Source organism: Notamacropus eugenii, chromosome 3 (assembly GCF_028372415.1).
Source record: "Notamacropus eugenii isolate mMacEug1 chromosome 3, mMacEug1.pri_v2, whole genome shotgun sequence".
NCBI classification, from domain to species: Eukaryota; Metazoa; Chordata; class Mammalia; order Diprotodontia; family Macropodidae; genus Notamacropus; species Notamacropus eugenii.
Window position 1 is genome coordinate 470,721,045 of NC_092874.1, and position 23,284 is coordinate 470,744,328.

The 23,284-nt window shown below is 41.9% G+C and overlaps 1 protein-coding gene across 3 annotated transcripts in view; it reads right to left on the reverse strand.

Moving 5' to 3' along the window:
- AVL9 (AVL9 cell migration associated) overlaps nucleotides 1–17,988 on the reverse strand; it is a 61,339-nt gene extending 43,351 nt beyond the window's left edge. The window contains exon 1 of one of the 3 annotated variants that reach the window (XM_072598883.1): nucleotides 17,811–17,986. In XM_072598883.1, coding sequence (XP_072454984.1) covers nucleotides 17,811–17,897 — 87 coding nt within the window. In that variant the 5' untranslated portion in view covers nucleotides 17,898–17,986. Of the gene's footprint in view, nucleotides 1–17,810 lie in introns of all 3 variants that reach the window. The other 2 variants (XM_072598885.1, XM_072598886.1) reach the window with 2 other exon arrangements.
- Nucleotides 17,989–23,284: the final 5,296 nt, after the last annotated feature.

Here is a 23,284-nt window from a genome sequence, read left to right on the forward strand (position 1 = left end):
CTGAACCCAGCTGCTCTGACCCCAATCCTCTCTCTCCATCCTCTCATCTCACACCATCCGCAACACACAAAAATCGCCAGCTTTCCTGTATATCACTCAAAAGAAGAGACTTATGAAAAGAGAAGCTTCATTCACAATGGTGACAAGGAAGCTCAAATTCTTAGATGTTAACTTCTGACAACACTCACCTAAAGACAAACTATCAAAGAATTCAAACATAAAGGAAAAATTAGATTGGGAAAACCAACAGAATATGGGAGACAACACTACACAACATGGCAATTTATAGCTTGAGAGCAACACCAACCAAATCACAACCGAATAATTCTTAAGAAAGCCCAGAACCCACCATCCTCCCCAATTTGGGCATCCTCCTCCACCTCAGTCATCCCTCTGATCTAACCCTGGCCACGTCTTGAAGGCTCCTAACTCCCCAAAGCCTCGGCATCCACCATCCCTTCTTTCTGCTCCCGCTGACACCACCTTAGCTCATGAGGCTCTCATCATCTCTCACCTGGAACATTCCAAAAGACCAGACTGTCTCCCTGCTTGAGGTTGCTCTTACTCTCCACAGGTGATTTCCCTAAAGCTGAGAACTGATCACTTCAGGCCCACCCTCAGGAAACTCCTGTGGCTCCCTATTGCCTCTGGGGTCAAAGGGAAAAATCTTCTCAATAGTGTAATTGAGTCCCATTGAAAAGAACTTCAAATACATAAAACCTTTAGGAGTCAATATTTCAAAGGATACTCAATGTTGGAAGAGATTAATTTGTAACCATCCCTCAAAAAATAAAGAACACTTTAAATAGATAGAGGAATAGCCATTGTTCATGGCAAGGCATACCAACATAGACAAATTAAAATACCATCAAAGCTAATTTACGCATGTCTACCAAAGAGATACTGTTCAAAGCCAAATAAAATAATAATAATAAATTCATTTGGAAGAACAAAAGATCTAGAATATCAAGGGAAAAAAGGTAGGAATGCAGGGGGAAATTAGGGTTAGATCTTCAACTATATTAAAAAGCATCAATCATTTAAAACCACTGGTTAAAAATCAAAAGCAGATCACTGGCATAGTCTTGATAAAGAAGAACAGAAATCATGGAACGCAATAAACAAGGAACTGATAAAGCCGAAAACATAAATAGCCCAGGAAAGTCCTCGCCATCTGATAAGAACTGCTGGGAAAAGGAGAAAACAGTGAGGCGTACATGGAGAACTAAGAGACAGGTAAAAACAAAAGGAATTTCCAAGTGACAGGTGTATATAAACAAGTAATTTTCAAAGATAAATTGCAATCTATCAAAACCATACCAAAGAATGCTCTAAATCATGAAAAAGAAGAGAAATGCAAATCAAAACAACTTTAATGTTTCACTTCAGACTAAGCAAATCTGGCAAGAGAGGGGAACGATGAGGAAGGCTTGTGGAGATGCAGGAACACTCATGCTGGTGGAGCTGTGAGCTGGTTGTTGTCCTTATGAGCTGGGACAGCTATTCTGGAAAGCAATTTGGAATTATGCAAATAAAATGCCTAAAATGTCCATACCCTTTGACCCAGAGATTCTACTGTTCTACTCCAAGGAAATCACTGATATCTGCAGCAGACTTTTTGTGGTAGCAAAGAATGAGAATCAAAGCAGATGCCCATCGACTGGTGGAACAGTGTTATAGGAAGGCAATAGAATAGGACTGCAGTAAGAGATAAGAGGTGATGGCTGCTGAGAAGTACGAGAAGACTTTCAAGACCAGATGCAAAGCAAAGTAAAAAAGGTGAGGAAAACAATTTGCACAAAGATGATAACAATGTGAATGGAAACTGAAGGTGACACACTCTCCCTACAGTCCAGCAGCAGAGGGGGATGGGTGGCAGGAGTGCACAACCTTATCTTCAGCGTTCAATGTGCTGACTGGTTTTACAATTCTTTCCCACTGCTTTATTCTTAAATTATTACAGATTAATGTTCTCTCCAGGTAATTGTGGGCAACATTTGGGTCTGTGGTAATGCTCTGGTAGCATTACAGTTTAATGGATGAGTTCTCAGGGCAACGTTCAGGTCTGTACAGGGCTTTGTCATCTGTTAATTTATGAAAAATAGGGAACCTCTCATGTTTCATTCCATCTTGCTAGGCATTAATAAAATGACAGCTAGCACTTACGTGGTACTTTAAGGTCTACGATGTGCTTTACAAATAGTACTGTATTTTCTCTTCACAACAGCCCTGGAAGATAGGTGCTATTACTCTATCTATTTTTACAGAGGAGGCAACTGAAGCAGGAAGCAAGCAAGGATTTGAACTTCGATCTTCCTGGATCTAGGTCCAGGGCACTATTTAGGTAGACAAATGCTACCTCGTCCTTGCATGCTCTGCCTTCACTGAGTCTGTGCTCCCTAAAGGCAGTCCTTCGGTAAGTTCTGGTGATAATGACCTGGTCCCCAACTGCCATTACAAATCTGTCACAAAGAAGAAGAATTCAATGTGTTCTGTTCAGCCACAGAGGGGAGAAGTAGGAGCAGTGGGTGAGAGTGCCAAAGAGATCAACTTAAATGGTTTGACTTAAGGAAAACCCCCCAAGAAATGCAGAGTGAGCCAGATGGGGAAGGGCATGCCTAAGGAGGCTGGGGTTGCCCTCTCCCTGGAGGTCTTCAAGCAAAGACATGGGTTGTATTAGACAGCCATGGAGGTGCCTTCAAACACTGACCTTCCAAATGGATGAGTTTTTCAGAAATTCAAGATCACAGAACACTGGGAGAGGAAGTTCTTAATAAAAAAGGTTGGATCCTTTGGCCCAGCAATATGTCTACTAGGCCTATTCCCCCAAACGATTAAAGAAAGATGAAAAGGACCACAACACAAAAATATTTATAGCAACTCTTTTTGTAGTGGCAGCAAACTGGAAACTCAAAGGCTGTCCATTCTATGGGGCATGGCTGACCAAGCTATGGCGTGTAAATAGAATGGATTATTATTGTATAGCAAGAAATGGTGAAAGAGGCAGTTGCAGAAAAACCCAGAAGCCTTGCACAAATTGATGGAAGGTAGAGAGTGGAACCAAGAGAACAACTTCCTCATCCATAACGATCCCACTGTAAAACATTTGATAAACTTAAGAATTCAGATCAACTTTGTGATGAACTATGATACCAGACAACTGAAGATGAAACCTGCCACTCACCTCCTGCCAGAGCTGCACAATGAGATATACATTATTAGACACAGACAATACAACAATTTGTTTTGCTTGACTCAGAGTATTTGTTACAAGGGTTTTACTTTTCTTGGTTGTGGGAGGTGAGGAAAGAAAATACATGTTCGTTAATTAAAAAAAATTTAATTGCTGACAACTAGAGTAGTATAGCAAAAAGTGAGCTAGGGGATTAGATTCAACTCTCACCATAAACTACAATAAATTCCAAATGGACCAAAGATTTAAATATTTTTGAAAGCTCATAAAAATTGGAAATTTGTTGAATGACAATGCTCTTTCAATTGTGGGAAGGAGAAAAATTCTCAGGTATTTAACAAATAGAAGAAATTATAGGAAGCAAAACTAATGGAGGTGATTACATGAAAACAAAGGTTTTTTTGTACAAGAAAAAGCAATGCAAACAGAATAAAAGTACAAAGATGGGTATGTGTGTGGGATCCTATAAATCCAAACTGTCTACGCACAAATAAGAAAGGCGTAAACTGATTATTGTCTCCTGTGACTCCAACATGATCCTGGAAGCTCTCCTGCATCCGTTTAGGTCAAATTTGGAAACAATTTAGATCTCAGATGGGGCCAACCCCTGCAAACGCACAGAGAGATGAAAGGTCCTTCCCACTTCAGTGTGATAGATTATGAAAGCATATTTTAAATAGAGAAACATGTTGAAATGTTTTGCTCAAATCTAGGTAAACTCTAAGAACAGTGATCTTCAAGGTCAAAAAAAAAAAGGGATGTAAGGCCAACTTGGGACCCCCTATTGTGATAAGGTTACTGGACGTATTATTTCCCTTTTCTAGCTGTTCCCTCTATCCCCTTTAATGATTTGTTTTGAAATTTTTCTGGAAATTGAAGTCAAGGTCAGTGGTCTATAGTCCAGGGACACTTCCTGTCTATATTCTGCAAATGAGGAGAGATGCTTTTCTCCTAGTCTGTGACATTTCTTCCATTCTCCTTGACCTTTGGAAATGAGTCCCCAAGGATGAACGGTCAGCATGGCCAGTGCCTGGAGGCCCCAGGATGCAGTGTTTTGGAACCAGAGACTTGAACTTATCAAGGATAGATCGATGCTCTCTAATTGGGTCCTTGTTTAACTTGAATTTAAGCTACCAATTAGCCATTTTTACTCTGTCCTTGACAATCCAAATGTCATCCCTTTGGCAGAGATAACAAGCACAAGGAAGTTTCCTCTGGCATTTACCTCATCATCATCCCATTAACTCTCATCCCATCATCCTTCTTGGATCCTCTTTTTTTCTTCTTTTCTATCTTGTTAAAGATAAATTTTTGAAAGAAAAACTAACAATAACTTTCATTTCTAAAGGGCCTTTAAGGGCAAGACTTCTCTTTCAGTGAAACTTAGCTGCCAATCAGATGGCTCATTAGCTCATTAGTTTCTCTTACAACGCTAACAAAACTGATGAAATGCATCGTATATTCCAGGACACGTATACTCATTTTAAAGGGTACCTTGTAAAGAGTAACATTAGCTGCTGCCTTTTACTGTCAAATGATGGGGATTTCAACCCAGAGGGGAGAGGAAAGCAATGTTCTGAATACTATGGGCTTTAGGAGACCTAGCTCTTAGACCAGACCTATAGTTGGGCTAGATCTACTTTGCCTACAAGAGAGCCTTATATAAAAATGCCTGCTCTAAAGGAAATGCCAAAATACATTTTTTTTTTTTTAAAGCTAGTAATCAGCACAGGCATGCAATCAATGACTTTGGGCAACTCCTTGGGAAGAAACAAAAAGATAAATTGAAAGGCAACAGCTCAAAGATGACAGAAAATTCTCAGAAATATTATCCTAGATTTAGGATGCATTTAGATGTAAGAAATATTTCTGAGTATCAAGCTCCCAACCGGATTCATATTTTAAATAGCAGCAGAGGTGAGAATAAGGCCTAGTCACAACTATTAAGCACTGTCAGGGAGGTGAGTGCCTGCAAACCTCTTCTCTACTCCTTCTCTCCCATTAGGGCTGTCTTCCATGCCCAGGGTCCCCCTGTTTCCTCTTACCTTCTTCCTATAAGACCTACTAAACATGAAGCATAGTAGAGTGTAGACAGTGGTGGATTCCATCAGAAGGCATGGGAGGTTAAATACAGGAAATCAGTCACTTACTAGTAACATGGCACTAGGCAACTAACAGAACTCCAAATCTGTAAAATGGAGGTACATATGTAATACTTTCACTATAGATCAATCACATCACTGAGTGGTGGAGTCAAAAGGGAATGATACTGACAAAAACTCTGTAAAAGAAAGTAGGGACAATGGCACAGTGTGTGTGTGTGTGTGTGTGTGTGTGTGTGTGTGTGTGTGTCTACTGCAGAAAGAGAACAGGCTGAAAGGTACAGGTTATGCTTTACATGAGAAAAGAGAAGCAAATTACACATAATAGAGCTCTACAATTTTTTTCTGTTCTACATATTTGGGAATGCCCATTTTATTTGGTGTTTAAGTTTAGAAAAAGATAAACTTTTAAAAAATGCTACATAAATCTAAGTGATTATTAACTTATTAACACTACAGAATAAATCACTCCAAAGCCTTGAAGTCTCTCTTTTTTCTCAGTATTTGAGATGAAAGTATTGAGACAAAAGGCAAGATCTAGTCTAGGGGTTCTTATAATTTTTGTCATGCCTCCTCCCTCCCGCCCGCCCAAGTCTGGAGAAGCCTATTGATGCCTTCTCAGAATTACCTTTTTAAATGCATAATACAGAACTATGTACTATGGAAACCAATTATATTGTTGAAAAAAATACCAAAATATTTTTTAAAAATCCCTAAGTCCAGAGATCCCAGTTTAAGAATTCATGCTCTAAGGGGAGAATTTAGGGTTATAGAAAGATGGAGCTTAGGACTAGTAGGGTCTTTCTTTGTGTCCTACAACAAGCATTACGTTCCCATAAGCACAGGCAGCAATGTCAATGTTCTTTCCATCATCACAGGTTGGTGGTAAATTAGGCATATTTTCAACTTCATGTCTCTTGCTTATATCCTTCCAAAGCTCCTACCACACACTCAGGAGGCCTTCCTCAAAGCCACAGCTACTTGACCTCTTTTATGTCCCCAAACCTTGGGCAAACGGGGTAAATAAAGCCTACGGACCCCTTCTCAGAATAATGTTTTTAAATGTACAAAATCAAAAGCATAGGCTTGCAAAGGAAACCAAATGCCTGAAAGTTAGTTTCCAAAATATTTTTTAAAACAAGTTCTCAGAGCTCAGGTTGAAATGAGGTGGAGCTTGGTCCTTTCCCTGGGGCCCTTGTCAACAACAACCCATTTTCTCTGTCTCTACATCTTTTAACCTTCTGTGGGTACCACCACAGCCCCCGCATGGCCACATGTGTCCTCTGCTCTGACTTCGTGACCCATTTCTTTTTCCAATCTTACATTTTTATTAATCCCACTACTTCTTGAAATCACTGTTGGTAAAAGGCCACAGAATACTGATACTTCTTTGCCCTCTGAGTCACCCATGATTGTGATTCTTTGGAGACTGTAGTTTCTATGACTCACACTCACATAGCAAAAGCAGAAGAATACTGTCTAGGTATCACAAACTCATAATATTAAAGTTGTAATAAGCTTGGAGATCACAGGGTCATGGACTGAGTCATCAATCACACTTTCCCAGTAGAGAATGCTGGAGCTAGAGAATTTCACCATGTGAAGGAAGTTTAACTTCCTAACTTTGTCAACCAAAAAGTTGACAAGCTCGTATACTTGCTAGAACTGGTTTTGGTCCACAAAACAAAGAGCCTTGCTTTGATCCACACTGTCCTAAAAGTAGCCAATAAGAACCCATCAATTATCTTTCAATCCCGTACCTCCACATATCTAAAACTATAAACACCTCTCCAAGCACTGATTGAATTCTTCCTGTTGTAAGGAGAAATGAACATCCTTGTCTTCCCTCCCCCCCCAAGTAGGAAAAACAGATCAGTCCACAATGCACATTTACTAAGTGCCTACTATGTACTGTGCTAAGGGGTAGGGAAAACTCCCTTGAATATTTCAGTATTGCCTCAGAATGATTTTCTTGGCAATGGGAGCCAGAATGGATTGGTAATAAAGGAAAGTGATGAATCTGATGAGGTGCCAACCCATCAACTTTGGTTCCTTTGACAGTGGGTGACAGAATGGATTGATGATAAAGGCACTGAGAAGTTTGGTGAGATACAGCCCATCAGGGTGGGTATGGTGAAGCACAAAAGGCTGCCCTAAAAACTTCTGAAACATAGTTTTCTTAGTGTCCCTGGTTACATTTTTTCTGATCAATTTCTGAAAGGGTTTGTTGAGCCTGACTCCAATGCCAGTCACCCATTCCAACATTACTGACACAAAACCAATAGAGACGAAGCAGAAGGGTAGAGACATACTGACATACACAGTCACCTCAATCATAAGGAAAAGGACCAAGATCCACCTCATTTCAAAGAATGTCATGGCTGAGCAGGTGGAAAAAATTAAGGAAGGGGAGGGAAACGTAATGAAATGTTACATTAAAAAAAGGACTGACAGAGGAAAAGAAAGGGTTAGGTTAATATACAAATCAAGAATGAAATCACATCAAACAGTGAACTAGTTAGTTATTTGATACACAAGTGGTGAACCCTTCTGCAGTACTGTTACTAATACCAAAGAGGTATTTACTCTCACTAGCTTGACCCAAATAAAAATACAGTCACCAGAGATGTTGATTACTATAATGCCCAATCATTTCCTCTGTTTACAACACACCAAAATAATTCAAAGTTGAAAAAAACATATGGCTGCAACAAATTATATCCTGACAAAACTATGGCCCAAATGACCTCATATCCTTCCTATAGTTTCTGAGTCTCATAAAAGATGCCTCATGATAACTTATACAAATTATATGAAAGAAATGATTTATACAGAAAAGTTGAAAGGTTTCAGCTACATTTATTACATAAAAGAGGGAGGGAAGTTAGAAGAAAGCAAGGAAAGATTAACCTACTATGTGCCAAGCACTGTACTAAGTGATCTACAATTATTATCTCACTAAATCCTCACCACAACCCTGGGAGGCAGGTGCTATTATTATCTCCAGTTTACAGATGAGGAAACTGAGGCAAAGAGATACAGTGACTTGCCCAGGGTCACACAGCTGGTCAGTATGTGAAGCCACTGCATCAAATAGAGGCCTCAGGAAACTACAAGGCAAGTAAAGGTAAATGGTCAAAATTTTAGAAATAAATGCCAATCCAAGAATAACCTCTGTGTCTGAAAAGGACACGCAGTCTTTTCTGCCCCCTCCACATACAATGGTTGTGATAATTACTGACCCAGCCACCCAACTCCAAACCACCCCACAGAGTCCACTGAAAGACCCAGACTCAAATAAGCCATACGTGCTTCACATCCTTACACTAGGAGACAAAATCACAATTGAGGAAGGAACCCCTAATTCCTACATACTGTGGGAAAACTTCAACAGCCAATACTTTCAATACACTTTATTCATTTCAAGAGGAAGCAGTCTCTCCCCTAGTCCTGTCACTCTGGTGGAAACACAGCACAACACATGCATATATGCATACCAATCACACAACACATACAATACAGACACCATTCACATGTACAACATGTACAATACACACATCATAGCCTCCATTAGACAATACATCTAGATGATGTTTGGATGGAGGCTGCTTTGAGTGAGCATTTCCAAATAAGCCATGAATGGTAGAAAGAATCCATCAGTCACCACCTGAAAGTCATCCCCAAATGAAACCCCCCCCCCAGAATATTGTAGCCAAATTCCAGAGCTTCCAGGTCAAGGAGAAAATACTTCAAGAAGCCAGACCAAAAAAACCAAAAAACAAAAACAAATCCAAAAAAACCCAAGACATTCAAATCTCACGGAGCCACAATCAAGATCACCAAACATTCAGCAGCTACCACATGAAAGGAGCAGAGGGGCTTGGAATATGATATTCCAGAAAGCAAAAGAGCTGGGATTATAACCTACCCAGCAAAAATAAGTCTAATCCTTCAAGGGAAAAAAATGGATATTTAATGAGATAGAGGACTTTCAAATATCCCTGATGAAAAGACTAGAGTTGAATAGAAAATCCGACTTTCAAATACAAGACTTAAGAGAAGCATAAAATGGTAAACATGAAAGAGAAATCATAAAGGACTCAAGGTTAAAGTGTTTACTTTTCTATATGGGAAGATGCTATATGTGACTTCTAAGAATTCATCATTATTTGAGCAGTCAGGAGGAGTTTACATGGAGTAAGTTGAATACACTGGGATGATTTTTAAAAAAATGGATAAGTGATAGAGAGGGATGCCCTGGGAGAAGTGGAAAGGGAGAAGAAGATTGGGGAAAATTATCTCACAAAAAGAGGTAGCAAGGCAGAGCTGTTACAGTGGAAGGGAAAATCATGTGTATGGGGGCAGGGGAGAGGTGCAGGCAACCTCATATTTAAACGGGTTCAAAGAAGGAACATACATACTACATACATTCAACTGGTAATAGAAATCTATCTTACCAATAGCAAAGCAGGAAGAAAATGGGATTAGGGGAGTAATAAAGAGGAAGGCAGATTAAAAGGAAGGCAGTGGTTAGAAGCAAAACAGACTTTAGAAGAGGGACAGGATAAAATGAGAAAGAGAAGGCTAAACAGAAGAAAATAGAATGGAGGGAAATGCACAGTTAGTAACCATAACTGTGAATGCGAATGGGATGAACTGCCCCATAAAACAGAAGCAGACAGCAGAATGGATTAGAAACCACAATCCAACAATACAGTGTTTACAAGAAACACCTGACACAGAGGGACATGCAAAGAGTTAAAATAAGGCGCTGGAGCAATGCAGCATGCTTCAGCTAAAGTAAAAAAGGCAGGAGAGCAATCATGATCTCAGAAAAAGCAAAAACAAAACAAAAAACCTAATTAACAAGGATACACAGGATAGCCACCTCTTCTTAAAAGAACTGCATGCAATGAAAAGTACCAATACTAAATGGCACAACATCCAAAATCTTAAAGGAAAAGTTAAATGAATCATAGGAGGAAATAAGATAGTAAAACTACTAGTGGGGGACCTCAGCTTTTTCTTCTCAGAACTAAATACCATGAAATAATTAAGAAAGAAGTCATGGAGATGAACAGAATCTTATTAAAGTTAGATATGGTGGACCTCTGGAAAAAACTGAATGGGAATAGGAGTATACCTTTTTCTCAGCTTTGCATGGCACAAAAACCTCAAAACCAAATGCAAAAAAGTAGAAATAATGAGTGCAACTTTTTCAGACCATAAAGCGAAAAAAAATTACATTTAATAAAGGACCACGGAAGTACAGATTAAAAATTAGCTGGAAATTAAATAATCTAATCCCAAAGAATGAGTGGGTCAAAGAACAAATCACAGAAATACAATCAATAATTTCATTAAAAAGAATTACAATAATGAGACAACATTCCAAAATTTGTGGGAGGCAGCCAAAGCGGTACCTTAGGGAAAATTTTATATCTCTAAAGGTGTACATTAATAAAACAGAGAAAGAGTGGATGAATGAACTGAGTATGCAACTAAAAAAACTAGAAAAAGAACAAATTTAAAACCCCCAATTAAACATCAAAATGGAAAGCCTAAAAATCAAAGGGGAAATTAATAAAGCTGAAAGTTAAAAAACCCAATAAAGTAGATAAACCATTGGATACTTTTATTTAAAAAAAAAGAATGAAGCAAACCAGATTTCTAGTACCAAAAATAAAACAGCTGAATGCACCACCAATGAAGATGAAATTAAAGAAATCATTAGTAGTTATTCTGCTCAACTATAAGGCAGCAAAACTAACAATCTACATGAAATGGATGAATAGCTGCAAAAATACGCCCAGATTAGCAGAAGATAAAATAGAACAATTAAATAATCTTATTTTAGAAAAAGAAATTGAACAAGTCATAAATGAGCTCTTTAGGGAAAAATTCCCAACACCGGATGGGTAAGTGAATTCTACCAAACATTTAGGAAAAATTAATCCCAATACTATGTAAACTACTGGGAAAAATAGATAAAGGAGGAGTCCTACTAAATTCCTTACATGACACAGACATGGTTTCAATACAAAAAATCAAGGAGAGCAAAAGCAGGAAAAATTATAGACCAATTTCCTTAATGAACATCAATGCAAAATTTTTTAAATAGAACTTAGCAAGGAGATTACACAACAATATATAATAAAGATTGTATACTGTGACCAGGCGGGATTTATACCTGGAATGAAGGGCTGGTTCAAAATTATCAGCATAACTGACCATTATCAATAACAAAAACAACAAAAAAAATATGATTACATAAATAAATGCAGAAAAAGTCTCTGACAAATTCCAACAGCCATTCCTATTAAAAACACTAGAAAGCATAGGGATACATGGAACCTTTCCTACAACGATAAGCAGCACCTATCTAAAATCGAATGCAAATGTTATCTATAATGGGGATCCGCCTTCCCAGTAAGATCAGAGTTCAGACCACTATTATTCAATATTGTTCTAGAGATGCTAGCTATAGCAATGAGACAAGAAAAAGAAACTGAAGGAATAAAACAGGCAATGAGGAAACAAAACATTACTCTCTGCAGATGATATGATGTTACATTTAAAGAACCCTAGAACATCAACTAAAAACTAACTGAAACAACGAACTTCAGGAAAGTTGCAAGATATAAAATAAACCCAAATAAATCATCAGCATCTCTATATACTGCCAACAAAATCCAGCAGCAAGAGACAGAAAGAGAAATTCCATTTAAAATAACTGTGGACAATATAAAATACTTGGCAGTCTACCTGCTAAGATAAACCCAGGGACTACATGAACATAATCACAAAACACTTTTCACACAAATAAAGACAAATCTAAACAACTGGACAAATATTAATTGTCTTGAGCAGAGATAATAAAAATGACAATTCCACCTAATTTACTTATTCAGTGCCATACCAAACTACTGCTACTACTACTACTACTACTACTACTAAAGAGCTAGAAAAAATAAAAAAATTTATCTGGAAGAATAAATAGCCAACAATATCAAGGGAATCACTGAAAAAAAGGTAACAGATGGCAGCCTAGCAGCTCCAGATCTCAAACTACCTTACAAAGCAGTAATCATCAAAAATAATCTGGGGTACTAAGAAACGGAGGGGTGGACTGGTGGAACAGATCAGACAAACAATGCACAGTAGTAAATGACCGTCATAATTCAGTGTTTGATAAACTCAAAGACATACTCAAAGGTTGGTCATCATCTGACAAAAATTGGTGGGAAAACTAGAAAGGAGTTTGGCAGAACAGACACAGACCAACAACTCACACTATATACGAAGATAAGGTCAAAATGGATAAACCATTTAGACATAAAAGAGTGAAATCATAAGTAAGTTAGGGGAGCATGCAAAAATGTAGGTCAGGATCTATGGATAAAGGGAAGAGTTTATGACCAAACAAATGAGGATCAAGGGAAGTAAAATATTTTTGATTACATGAAATTAAAAAGCTTCTGCACAAACAAAGCTAATGCAACCAAAAATTAGAAGGAAAATAGGAAACAGAAAAAAAAATTTACACCAAGTTTCTCTGATAAAAACCTAATTTCTCAAATATTTAGGGAACTGAACCAAATTTCTAAAACTGAGTCATTCCCCAGTTAATAAATGATCAAAGGATATGAAACAGGCAGTTTTTAGAAAAAATTAAAGCTATCAACAGTCACATGAAAAATGCTCTAAAAGTGGCTTAAAAGAAATGAAAATTACAACAACTCTGAGGTATTACCTCACATCTATCAGATGGGCTAACATAACAGAAAAGGAAAATAAATGCTAGAGGGGATATGAAAAAACTGGAATACTAATGTATTGCTAGTAGAGTTGTGAACTGGTTCAACCATTCTGGAGGACAATTTGGAACAATGCTACAGAGCTATAAAACTGGCCATACCCTTTGACCCACTACTAGGTATGTATCAACTAAAAGGGAAAAGGAGCTATTTAAACAGTAATATTTACAATAGTTCTTCTGTGGTGGCAAAGAACTGGAAGTTGAAGGGATGCCCATCAGTTAGAGAATAGTTGAAAAAGTTGTGGTGTATGACTGTAATGGAATATTATTGTGCTGTAAGAAAAGACAGGGTGAGGTGTGTGAGAGAACAACCTGGGAAGACTTTTAAGAAATGATGCAAAGGGAAGCAAGCAGAATCTGAACATCATCCACAGTAACAGCAACACTGCAAGGAAGATCAAAAGGGACAGACAGCTACTGTCATCAAAATGATGATCTAAGACAGTTACAAAGGACCCATAATGGAAAATGCTATTTACCTCCAGAGAGAAAACTGATTAACTCTGAATGCAAACAGAAACATGCTTTCAAAATACGTTTTTTTCTTTTTTTTGGTCTGTGTTTTCTTTTGCAACATGGCTGCTAATATGGAAATACATTTTGCAGGACTTCACATGCATACCTGACATGAAATTGTTTGCTTTCTCAAGGAGAGGGGAGAGGTAGAAGGGAGGGAGAGAATTTAGAACTCAAAATTTTAAAAGAAGTCTAGAAATTTTTTTATATATAATTGGTAAATATTCAATGAAATGAAAAAATATATTCCATAAAAAAAGGTGAACAATAATTAAAGTAACCAAGAGGGGCTGGGAAAACTGGATGGTTTGGCCATAGGAACTAAGTAGGAAAAGTGATTAACTTGTTCCTATCTATTGGTCCAGAGGTTCCACTATTGGCCTAGAACCCTGGAGGTATTCCCTGAAAGCAAGTGAAGACTAGCTTGTCCCACAGTGAGAACCTACCCCAAGAAGCATGGCTGGTGAATGGAGAACTGCCGAACAAACTGTGGTATGTAAGTGCGTTGGGTTGTCCTGGAAGGCCCAGAGTCTGGTCGACATGGGAAGCTGGGCGTGAACTGATACCAAAGGAAAGATGGGAGCTGCAGCTGCATCCCTCTGGCTCAGTAAGCACAACACTCAGTGTTCACACCACAATGAAAGGTGAGAAAGCTGACTGGAGTCGGGTAGACCTAGCTTCAATTCCTTCCTAAGATACTTCCCAGCTGTGGGACCCTGAGCAAATGACTTCTCCACTGCCTATGTCAGTCCCCTCATTGGTAAAATGAGCGAACTGGACTTAAGGTAAGCCAACATATCTCTTGAGCACCTACTATGCTCTGGGCACTGTGCTAAACGCTAATGATACAAAGAGGCCAAATCAGTCCCTGGCTTCAAGGAGCTCAGTGGAATGGGGGAGAGACCTTGCAAACAATGATGCACAAACAAGATACATCCAGGATACATGGGAGCTAATCTCAGAGGGAGGCAAAGATGGTCTCTTGAAGCAAGCCAGGAGGTGGAGATGAGGAGGGGGAGCCTTTCAGGTATGGGGGACAGCTAGAGATAATGCCCAGAGCTGGGGAATAGAGCACAGGGATGAAGGAATAGTGAGATCAGCATCACCAGATCAAAGAGCATGGGGGAAGATGGGGAAGGGGCTGGGATGTGAAGGGCTTGAAGAGTCAAGCACAGAAGTTCCTGTCTGACCCTGGAGTTTACATGGAGAGGTAACATCAGCAGAACTTGGCTTTCAAGTAGATCAATTTGACAGCTGAGTGGTGGGTGGACTGGAGTGAGAAGAGACAGGTTTCTGCAAGAGTCCAGGCATGAGGTGACAAGGGATTATACCAGGGAATGACTATGTCAAGGGAGAGAAGAGGACTCATGGGAGAGAGGTTGAAAAAGAAGAAACAACCTGATGTGGCAAATGATCGGCTATGGGGAGGTGTGTGAGAGTGAGGAGTCACAGACGATAGGTACCTTGGGTGCAAGACAAGGCAGGACATTGGTCACAGGGAAGTAAGGCAGATGGCAAGGTGGTGGTAGGGGAGATAACCAGCTCTAACATTCCTCCTAACTCTCCACACCTGCGCCTCCATGGTCTCTCCTCCATGGTCTTACATCTTTGTTAGCAGTACTTTGTTGAAGGATTTGTTTGTTTGGGTACTTGTTGAGAAGTATCTTTTGCATCAAGACAAAACATAGTAATAAATTAAAAATAAATGGGGGGGAGGGTTAGGCAGGGGAGTGTGATTATGAGATCACAGGCCTTTTCCTAACACTTGTTTTAAGAACCTCAACCATCCTTTACCTCCCCATCAAAAAAGATAAGCAAATCCTTTAGACATCTAAGGTTTTCTTAGCGTTTTAAGTTGAGAAACTGTTGGTTAGCCAGATAATGTACCACATTCCAGGTATTTTAAGTAGTAAATTGTATGGGTGTGTATGGGTGTATGGGGGGGGTGTCAACCGATGTAAGTGACATCAAGGATGATTATATTCAAAAGGCAGTACCGTACAGTGGAAAGATTTCTGGGCTTGGACTCAAGAGGCCTCCTGACACATGCTGTGTGATCTAGGCACTGAACCCCGCCCAAGCCCTGGCTTTGATCTCATCATCTGTGAATGGGGATACAGATGGCTGTTATCTCACAGGTTGTTGTGATTCAGGTAAGATAATCTATAAAATACTTCACAAGTTTTAAAAAACTACCCGGGTTAGTTATAATTTGGAGTAGAACAACTTGCGATCTTCCAATTTATACCCAGGGAGGAAACATATGGTTGGTGACCTGCCCAACATGCTCCCTGAAGATCCCCCTTAGCCCATCTTTCCTCCCATCTATCATTCTGTACCTTTCTGTGGCTATGAATCTCACATGACTGCGTACTCTCTACCTGAGAGGCCCTGGGACCACAAATGAAACTCTAGGGTTCCATTTGTTCACTGGGCAAATGAGGGGACTGGACTACATAGCCAGGAAAGTAGTGCTGGGGGAGGGAACTCCTACAAGGGAAGTTCCTTTCTTGTTAAGGAAAGTGATCCCCAGAATGAGAGCAACACTCCTCCCCCACCCCATAAACAAACACACACCCTCACACACAAAGCCAAAGGTAATGGAACTTCCAGCTTCAGACAGGTTTGGAAGCGGATGCAGCAAAGGTACCCTTGGTTGTTTAATTCTAACTTAGCTACATAGTAGCGTGTGGTTGTAGCTTTATGAAAGATCTGCGTCTTTGTATACTCACAGGATTACTTGTTTCTGTTGATAGTTACCAAGTTTATAATAAAAACATGGATTGGGTTGAAAAGCTGCTCTCCCAAGGTTAATCCCCAGCCCTTTATTATTGCCTGGGAAGCATGTCCTTTGGCAGGCAATCTTCCAGAAAGGAGCAGGTAGGTCCTCTGAGGCAAAGTCTGCTGGCCTCTCAGTTCTCTTCCCTCCAAACCTAAATCCCTATTTTTTACTCATTTTTGCTTCCCTGGAGCTTTTTTCAGACTTCCTCCTTAACAGCTCACGTGCGACAAGAAAAGGATGAGATACCCACGATCTGTACTCAAGTGACTGTTTATCCATCTGTTAGCAAGCCCGTGTTTGACACCCAGGGCAGTGTGGTGGGGAGCAAACTGGACTTGAGGCCCGGACAGACCTGGGTTCCGTGCGGCCTGACCCTCAGTTTTCTCACAGCACTAGCAGGTTCAGACAAAGCCATGCGGGTAAGGCTTGGGCAACTTGAAAGGGCGGTATCAGTGGTTCTGATCTCGTGACCTTGGGGAGATCTTTGGCCTCTGATGGTCTGGAAGAGGTCATCTCTATTTTCGGATCTAGATAGGTGAGGGCGGGATTTTTGTAACAGCTGTTCTAAAATTAAGAACCCCAAACACCTCCCTCAAGGTGCAGTGGGGGCAGAAACTCGGGGGGCTGCCGCTCCGGGCCACCACCCGGGGTCATTCGAGGGTGGGGCCTTCTCAATTAACCGTGCATCACGTTCCCCATTCGGACACTAAGGAAATAAAGACGCTGAACCAGTTCAAGCCCGTTCTCCTGGGGGCAGTGACGCCCTCCAGGGCCTCCATTCCTGCCTTCCTGGCCGGGGGCTCTCCCCTCGCTAGCACAGATCGCAAACTTTTTCCTTCACCCCGGAATCGACCCGGCGAGGAGCTTTTCCAAGCCTGGTGAATCCAGGCCTGAGGAAGCAGAGGGCCACCCGATACCGACGCCCACACCCCGAGGCAGCCTGCCCGCAGGGGCTGCCCCTCCCTTCCCCCCCACGGACCGCCCTGGGGGCAGAAAGCCCAGGCCGGAGCCCAGCGGGGGTCCTGCTGTGGACACACAGGGTTCTGGGAAGGGGCCTCCAGCCTCCCACTCACGCACACAAGTGACTCGCCCAAGGCCACGAGGGAAACTGAGGACGCGGCCTGGGCTGGGCAGGCCCGCACGGGCGCTCCCCGCCCCCCAGGCCTGCCCCGGGCCCACACGCCCAGCGGGGGGTCCCCGGCCTCGGCCTCGGGAGGGCAGGGCCTGGCCCGCCCGGGCACGCAGCGTACACAGAAGGGGCTTCCTAAATGCGGGCTGCAGCAAGCCGCAGGGAGCGAGGAGGGCAGGGCGGGGGCGCAGGGGACGGACGGGGAGGGGGCCGGGCCCACGTGGCTGGGGGGGGCTGGAGCCCCTCCGCCACGCCCCTCCCCCGCTCACCTGGCAGCCCTTCTTGTGGTGGAAGCCCACCACCACGATGTGCAGCACGGGCCCCCGCGGGCCGCCGCGCCCCCCGGCCTTCTCCATGGGCCGCCCGCCCCGGAGCTCAGGACCACAGGGGACGCCGAGGCAGCCCCCGCTAGGCCCACCCGGCGCCGCCGCCTCGCCGCTTCCGCCTCCGCGTCACCTGACCCCGCCCCGCCCCGCCCCGCCCCGCCTGCCCCGGCCCGGCCCCCGCCGCCGGGGAGGACCAGGGGGCGGGGCCTGCCCCGCCGGGGAGGGGCGGGGCCTGCGTTGCCCAGGAGACTTGGCCTCCGAGGAGACGCCCGGGAGGGGGCGGGGCCTCCCCTGTGGCCCCTCCTCCATCCTCTTGTCCCTGCCCTGGAGCTGCAAGCTCTGGGTTCAGATTCCAATTCTGCCCCTTCCTATCTGGCTGACCTGGGTGGCTGATGGAGGTGGCTAAGCAGTCACACCAAAGCCGGTAGAACGCTTTAAAGTTTGCGGGTTGCTGTTCAGTCGCCTCGGGTACATCCCACCCTTCATGACCACATTTGGGGTTTCCTTCTCATTTTACGGATGAAGAAACTGAGGCAAACAGGGTGAAGTGACTTGCCCAAGGTCATACAGCCAAGAAGTATCTGAGGTCAGATTTGACTCCAGGCTCTGCACCCTTGTGTGGAGGGGCACAGCTCTGGGATGGAGACCCTGCTATCATCCTCATTTTTGGCCAAGACTATCCGCTGCAAAGAGAAGGCTGTTTGACCCAAGGTGGCTGGGCACATAGAAGACTGGCCCTGGACTCAGGAAGTCCTGATCTGAAGTCCAGCCTCAGACACTTACTAGCTGGGTGACCCTTGGCAAGTCTCTCAGTTTCAGTTTGCCTCGGTTTCCTCACCTGTACCTATAGTAGTACCTATGTCCCAGGGTGGTTGTGAGAATGAAATGAGATATTTGGAAATCACTTAGCACGGTGCCTGGCACCAAGCAGGCATTTTATAAATACTTATTCCCTTCCCTTCAACTGTGTGTGACTAGAGTCACACTGCAAAGTGATGGAATAAAGTATGTTGTGGAATAAATCAGTTTTTAGGCCTTCTATAAATATGAATTGTTGATTAACATAGGAAATAGTTGTCCAGTGAATACTAGAAGAACATTGTCATTGATAATTCCATCATAAGCTAAGCTGGAAAACGAAAAGAAATTTAATTTCAGTGGAGGAATTGTACACAGGCTCTCCCTGAAGAGGCAAGGTAGGATTGTTCTCCTCTTGAAGTTGAAAGCAACGTGAAACCAACTCTAAAAACGTGCTTATTTCATCATTTGAGCATCCGATGACTATAAGCAAAAAAGACTATTTCTTTTTGGAATATCTCCATCTGGGAGGTTAAAGGGATAAAAAATATTATCAAGAATTTGAAACAATGCTCTATGCCAAGTAAACATTTTTAATAATCAGTGACTTCAATGCAAATGGACATGATAGTGAAAGACAGGTTAAAAAGGCAGGCTTAGATTTTAAAACCAAAAGAAAAGAAAGGTCTTTGGATCCAGAACCTTCTTGACTAATGGTATGAGTATTGCCACAAGAAGATCGGAAAGCATTGGTCATGCCAAGCAACAAATACCATTAAAAGATGAAATAGGTTATGTTTTAACATATAGGAAATAATAGTAAAAATAACTTCAGCTTGACATTGAAGCCAGTTAGTGATGTCAAGCATTGGGAAATGGATATTTGCCTTGATGATCACTTTTTCCTTCAAAGGTTTAAGTGATTAGACGTATTTAACAACGACCACAAAATGTTTCAAGAATTTGGTACTTGACTGACATAGAACAAACCTCTTTTTCCTTCCATTATTCCATTAATTTCTTCCATGATAATTAGATAGGAAAGCATCCTTTCTCATTCTTAGTTCTCATTACTCCAAAGAAAGGCAACATGGCCTGGTGGTGGGCAAATGAATGGCACTGAGTGAGTGGAATAGAGGCCTCTTTCAGACACAGGCAGTTTACTTTTTGCCTTTGTTTTCCCAATACCGTGTACCTTGTAAGAAACCAAACGAAACCCAAAACACTTGTTGAATTGACACATCCTAGTGATACCACCCTGAGCAACTCTTCGGCCTCAGGGTTTCCATACAACTCTTAAAACTATAAGTTGTAGACAATCTGCATTTACAGAGTAAGTCTCCACATAAGGAATTCCACATATGGATGAAATTACATGTCTAGACCAAAATCAGTAATGCCAAAAATTCTATAAACAAAATTTCTCTAAGTTCATGGCTCAGTATTTCGTTTTGTACATGTTGTAGTCCAGGTTCTTCAGATGCCCTTTGCCCTTGAAAAGCTTCCTGTGATCCTGGTTGGTTCTTGATAAGTGATTTCCATACTCCTGCGGGTTTGGTTTTTTCCTTCCCATTGAAGTATAGCATGTCTAGGGAAGTCACGTTTTGAGTTGTTCTGTGCCTTATTGAAGTCTTATATATTCATTTTTATTTGACTAGTTTTTCCAATTCAAGGAACCTTTCCTTGAGAGTTTCTGGAATAGAGGCTCTATCTCCCCCATGCCTCATTTCCACCTCCCCATCCCTGGCTTCCTTTAAGTTAGGTTCCAGTTAAAATCCCATCTTCTACTGGAAGCTTTTCCAAGCTATCTTGATTCTACTAATTATTTCTTATTTATCCTGTATACAGCTTGTTTGTATGTACTGGTCTGCTGTTTGAATTAGATTGTGAGTTCCTTGAGGCCAGGGACAATCTTTTTCCTCATTTTTGTATCCCCAGGGCTTCACACTAACCTCGGCACTTAATAGGTGCTGAATCAATGTTTACTGACTGACTCACTTTAAAGAATTGGATACTGGGGCAGACGGCCCCTTAAGTGATTTGCATGGGGTCACAGAGCCAGAAAGTATGTGAAGGTGGATGTAGGGCTCTAATCATTGACACACCTAGCTATTTGTCTCTGGTCTGGACTTCCTTCAGATTGAAATGAGGGGCTTGGCCTAGGCTGATGATAATGTCCCTTCCTGATCTGTCTTCGGTCCCATGATACTGCCTCTGTTCTCCCTTTGTTTATTCCAGCCCCTCAGATAACAGTTTTAGGACTTCTGAGTGAAGGAGAAATCCTTGTGGGCTGGGGTTGTTTCCTGAAGAAGCTGCACCTTGAATTAGGTTTCAGGGGAAAGAACAGAAGAAAAGGGAAGTTTTGGAAGGAGGAATGAGTGTGATTGCTACAAGGGTTACTCAAGAGCAGGATTTAGCCTAAGACATTGGAAGAGTTGGTTTGTGGTAATTAGGGTAGAAAGTTCTGAATCATACTTCAGAGATAATGGGGACATAGATTTACAGCTGGCAGGAAACTTGGAGGAGATCCATGTTTTTCATTTTACAAATGGGGAAACTGAGCCTCAGAGAAGTTAAGTGACTGGCCTCAGAATAAATGACTGAAAACTGTCTGAGGTGGGAGTTAAGTCCAGGTCTTCGGACTCCTGGTCCAGTACTCTAACCATTGACCCAACCAGCTGCCTCTCCTTGGCCTCAGCTTCCTGATGGTTGAAATGAAGGCCTTGGACTAAGTAGATGGTAATGTCTCTTCCAGATCTAAGTGTATGACCATGATCCTTCCTCCTGTCCTCTTTCCATTCCAGTCCTCCTGACAACACCTGACAGACACCATTACCAGGACAAAATGAAAACTTTGACCTATTGAGAGGCTTATGTGTACAAAAAATATTTACAACATCTCTTTGTATAGTAGTAAAAAAAAAAAAACAAAAAACAAACCCTGGGAACTAAAGGGATGCTATCTACTGAGGAAAGGCTGAATAGCTCCTGGCCTATGAATGGGACACAATACTATGGTACCATTAGAAATGACAAAATGGAAAGTTCCAGAGGAAATGAGAAGACCTCAGTGGCATGAAGTGCAGAGCAGTGACAACAACCTTATCAAGAAAGACGTCTTATCTGGACCCCCAGATCACCCTGCTGCCATCTTCCCTATTACTGTCTAGGGTACCACTATCTTCCTCTGGATCACTCAGGCCCCCAACTTCAGTGACCCCAGAGTCACCAGCTGGTGCCACTGTGGACTCCTCTCTCCCTCTCACTCCTTTCTATTCTATCTTCCACCGAGGCTTATCCATTTTACTTTTGTAACATCTTTTATATGTGACCCTTCTCCCTGCTCTGTCACCCCCCAAACCCCAAGACCCAAATTGTAATTAGCTCATTTATTGACTGTTGAACTGGTCTGCTGGGGCAAGGATCTGCTTCCCAATTGACTCCTCACCCTAGTCCATCCCTTACTTAGCTGTCAAAGGGGTCTTCCTAAAGTAAAATTCTCCCCGACTATGTCACTCTCAGCTCAATAACCTTCATTGGTTCCCTATCACCTTCAGGATCAAATATAAAATCTTCAGCTTGGCTTTCAAACCTCATCATGCTCTAATCTTGCCTTCCCTCCATGCACTCCCCTTTCCAGTCTTCTCATACCTATACCCTCCTCCTCCCATGTGCACCACCATCCAGTGACATTGGCCTTGGTGTTCCTCAAACAAGACCCTCCACCCCCTCATCTCTAGGCTTCTCTCTGACTAATCCCTCAAAACTTCTGGCACTCTCTCCCTCTTCTTCTCTGTCTTTTGCCTTCCCTATCTTCTTCCAGCTCCCAGCTAAAATCCCACCTTCTCCAGGAGGCATTTTTAAAAATCCCTTAATGATTCTGGAGGGAAATCCTTCCTCTGTCAAGTTTTCCAAGTATTCTCTGTATGTTGTTTGCACAGAGTTGTCTGCATATTTTCTGCCCCATTAAGCTGTGAGCTAAAGGGCAGGGATGGTTTTTGTCTTTCTTCGAATCCCTAGCACTTAGTGTAGTAGGAGTTCAAAAATACTTGTTGAGTAGCTGACCGACCACTCAGAAAGACTTGCAGCTCTCGCTGGAGGACCCAAAGAGGAAGTGAGATCCTCACTTTGCTGGCAGGAGGGAATGAACTCAGGAGGCAGAAACATGGAATTTTGTTTTGCTGCTCTATATCCATTTGCTGTGAGGTTTTTTTCTTTTTTTTGTTGTTGTTCAATAAACGGAAAGAAGAAAGGAGATGGACTGATTAAAAGGGGCAAAATAATAAATAAATAAATGATAAATAAAATAAATGAATGTATAAAAGCAAAAGTAGGATCCTTTTCCAGACATAATGAGGGATTAGAGTGATAGATTTTATTAATGTTTGTGCTGTAGTATTTAGTATTATTCAATACACCTGAAAAGAAGAATTACAGTTGATTTGAGGGGAAGGGGATTTTAACAATTATCGGGTACTAATCTCAGTTTAATTGCAATGAATAAATCAGTGCACTTGTTAAGTACTCAGAGTCTTCCCAGTGAGACTCTCCACGCTGTCCTGTCTGTACCTTCTTCGTAGGTGGCTGTTGGCTTGTTTTCTCCCCCATTAGATTGGGGG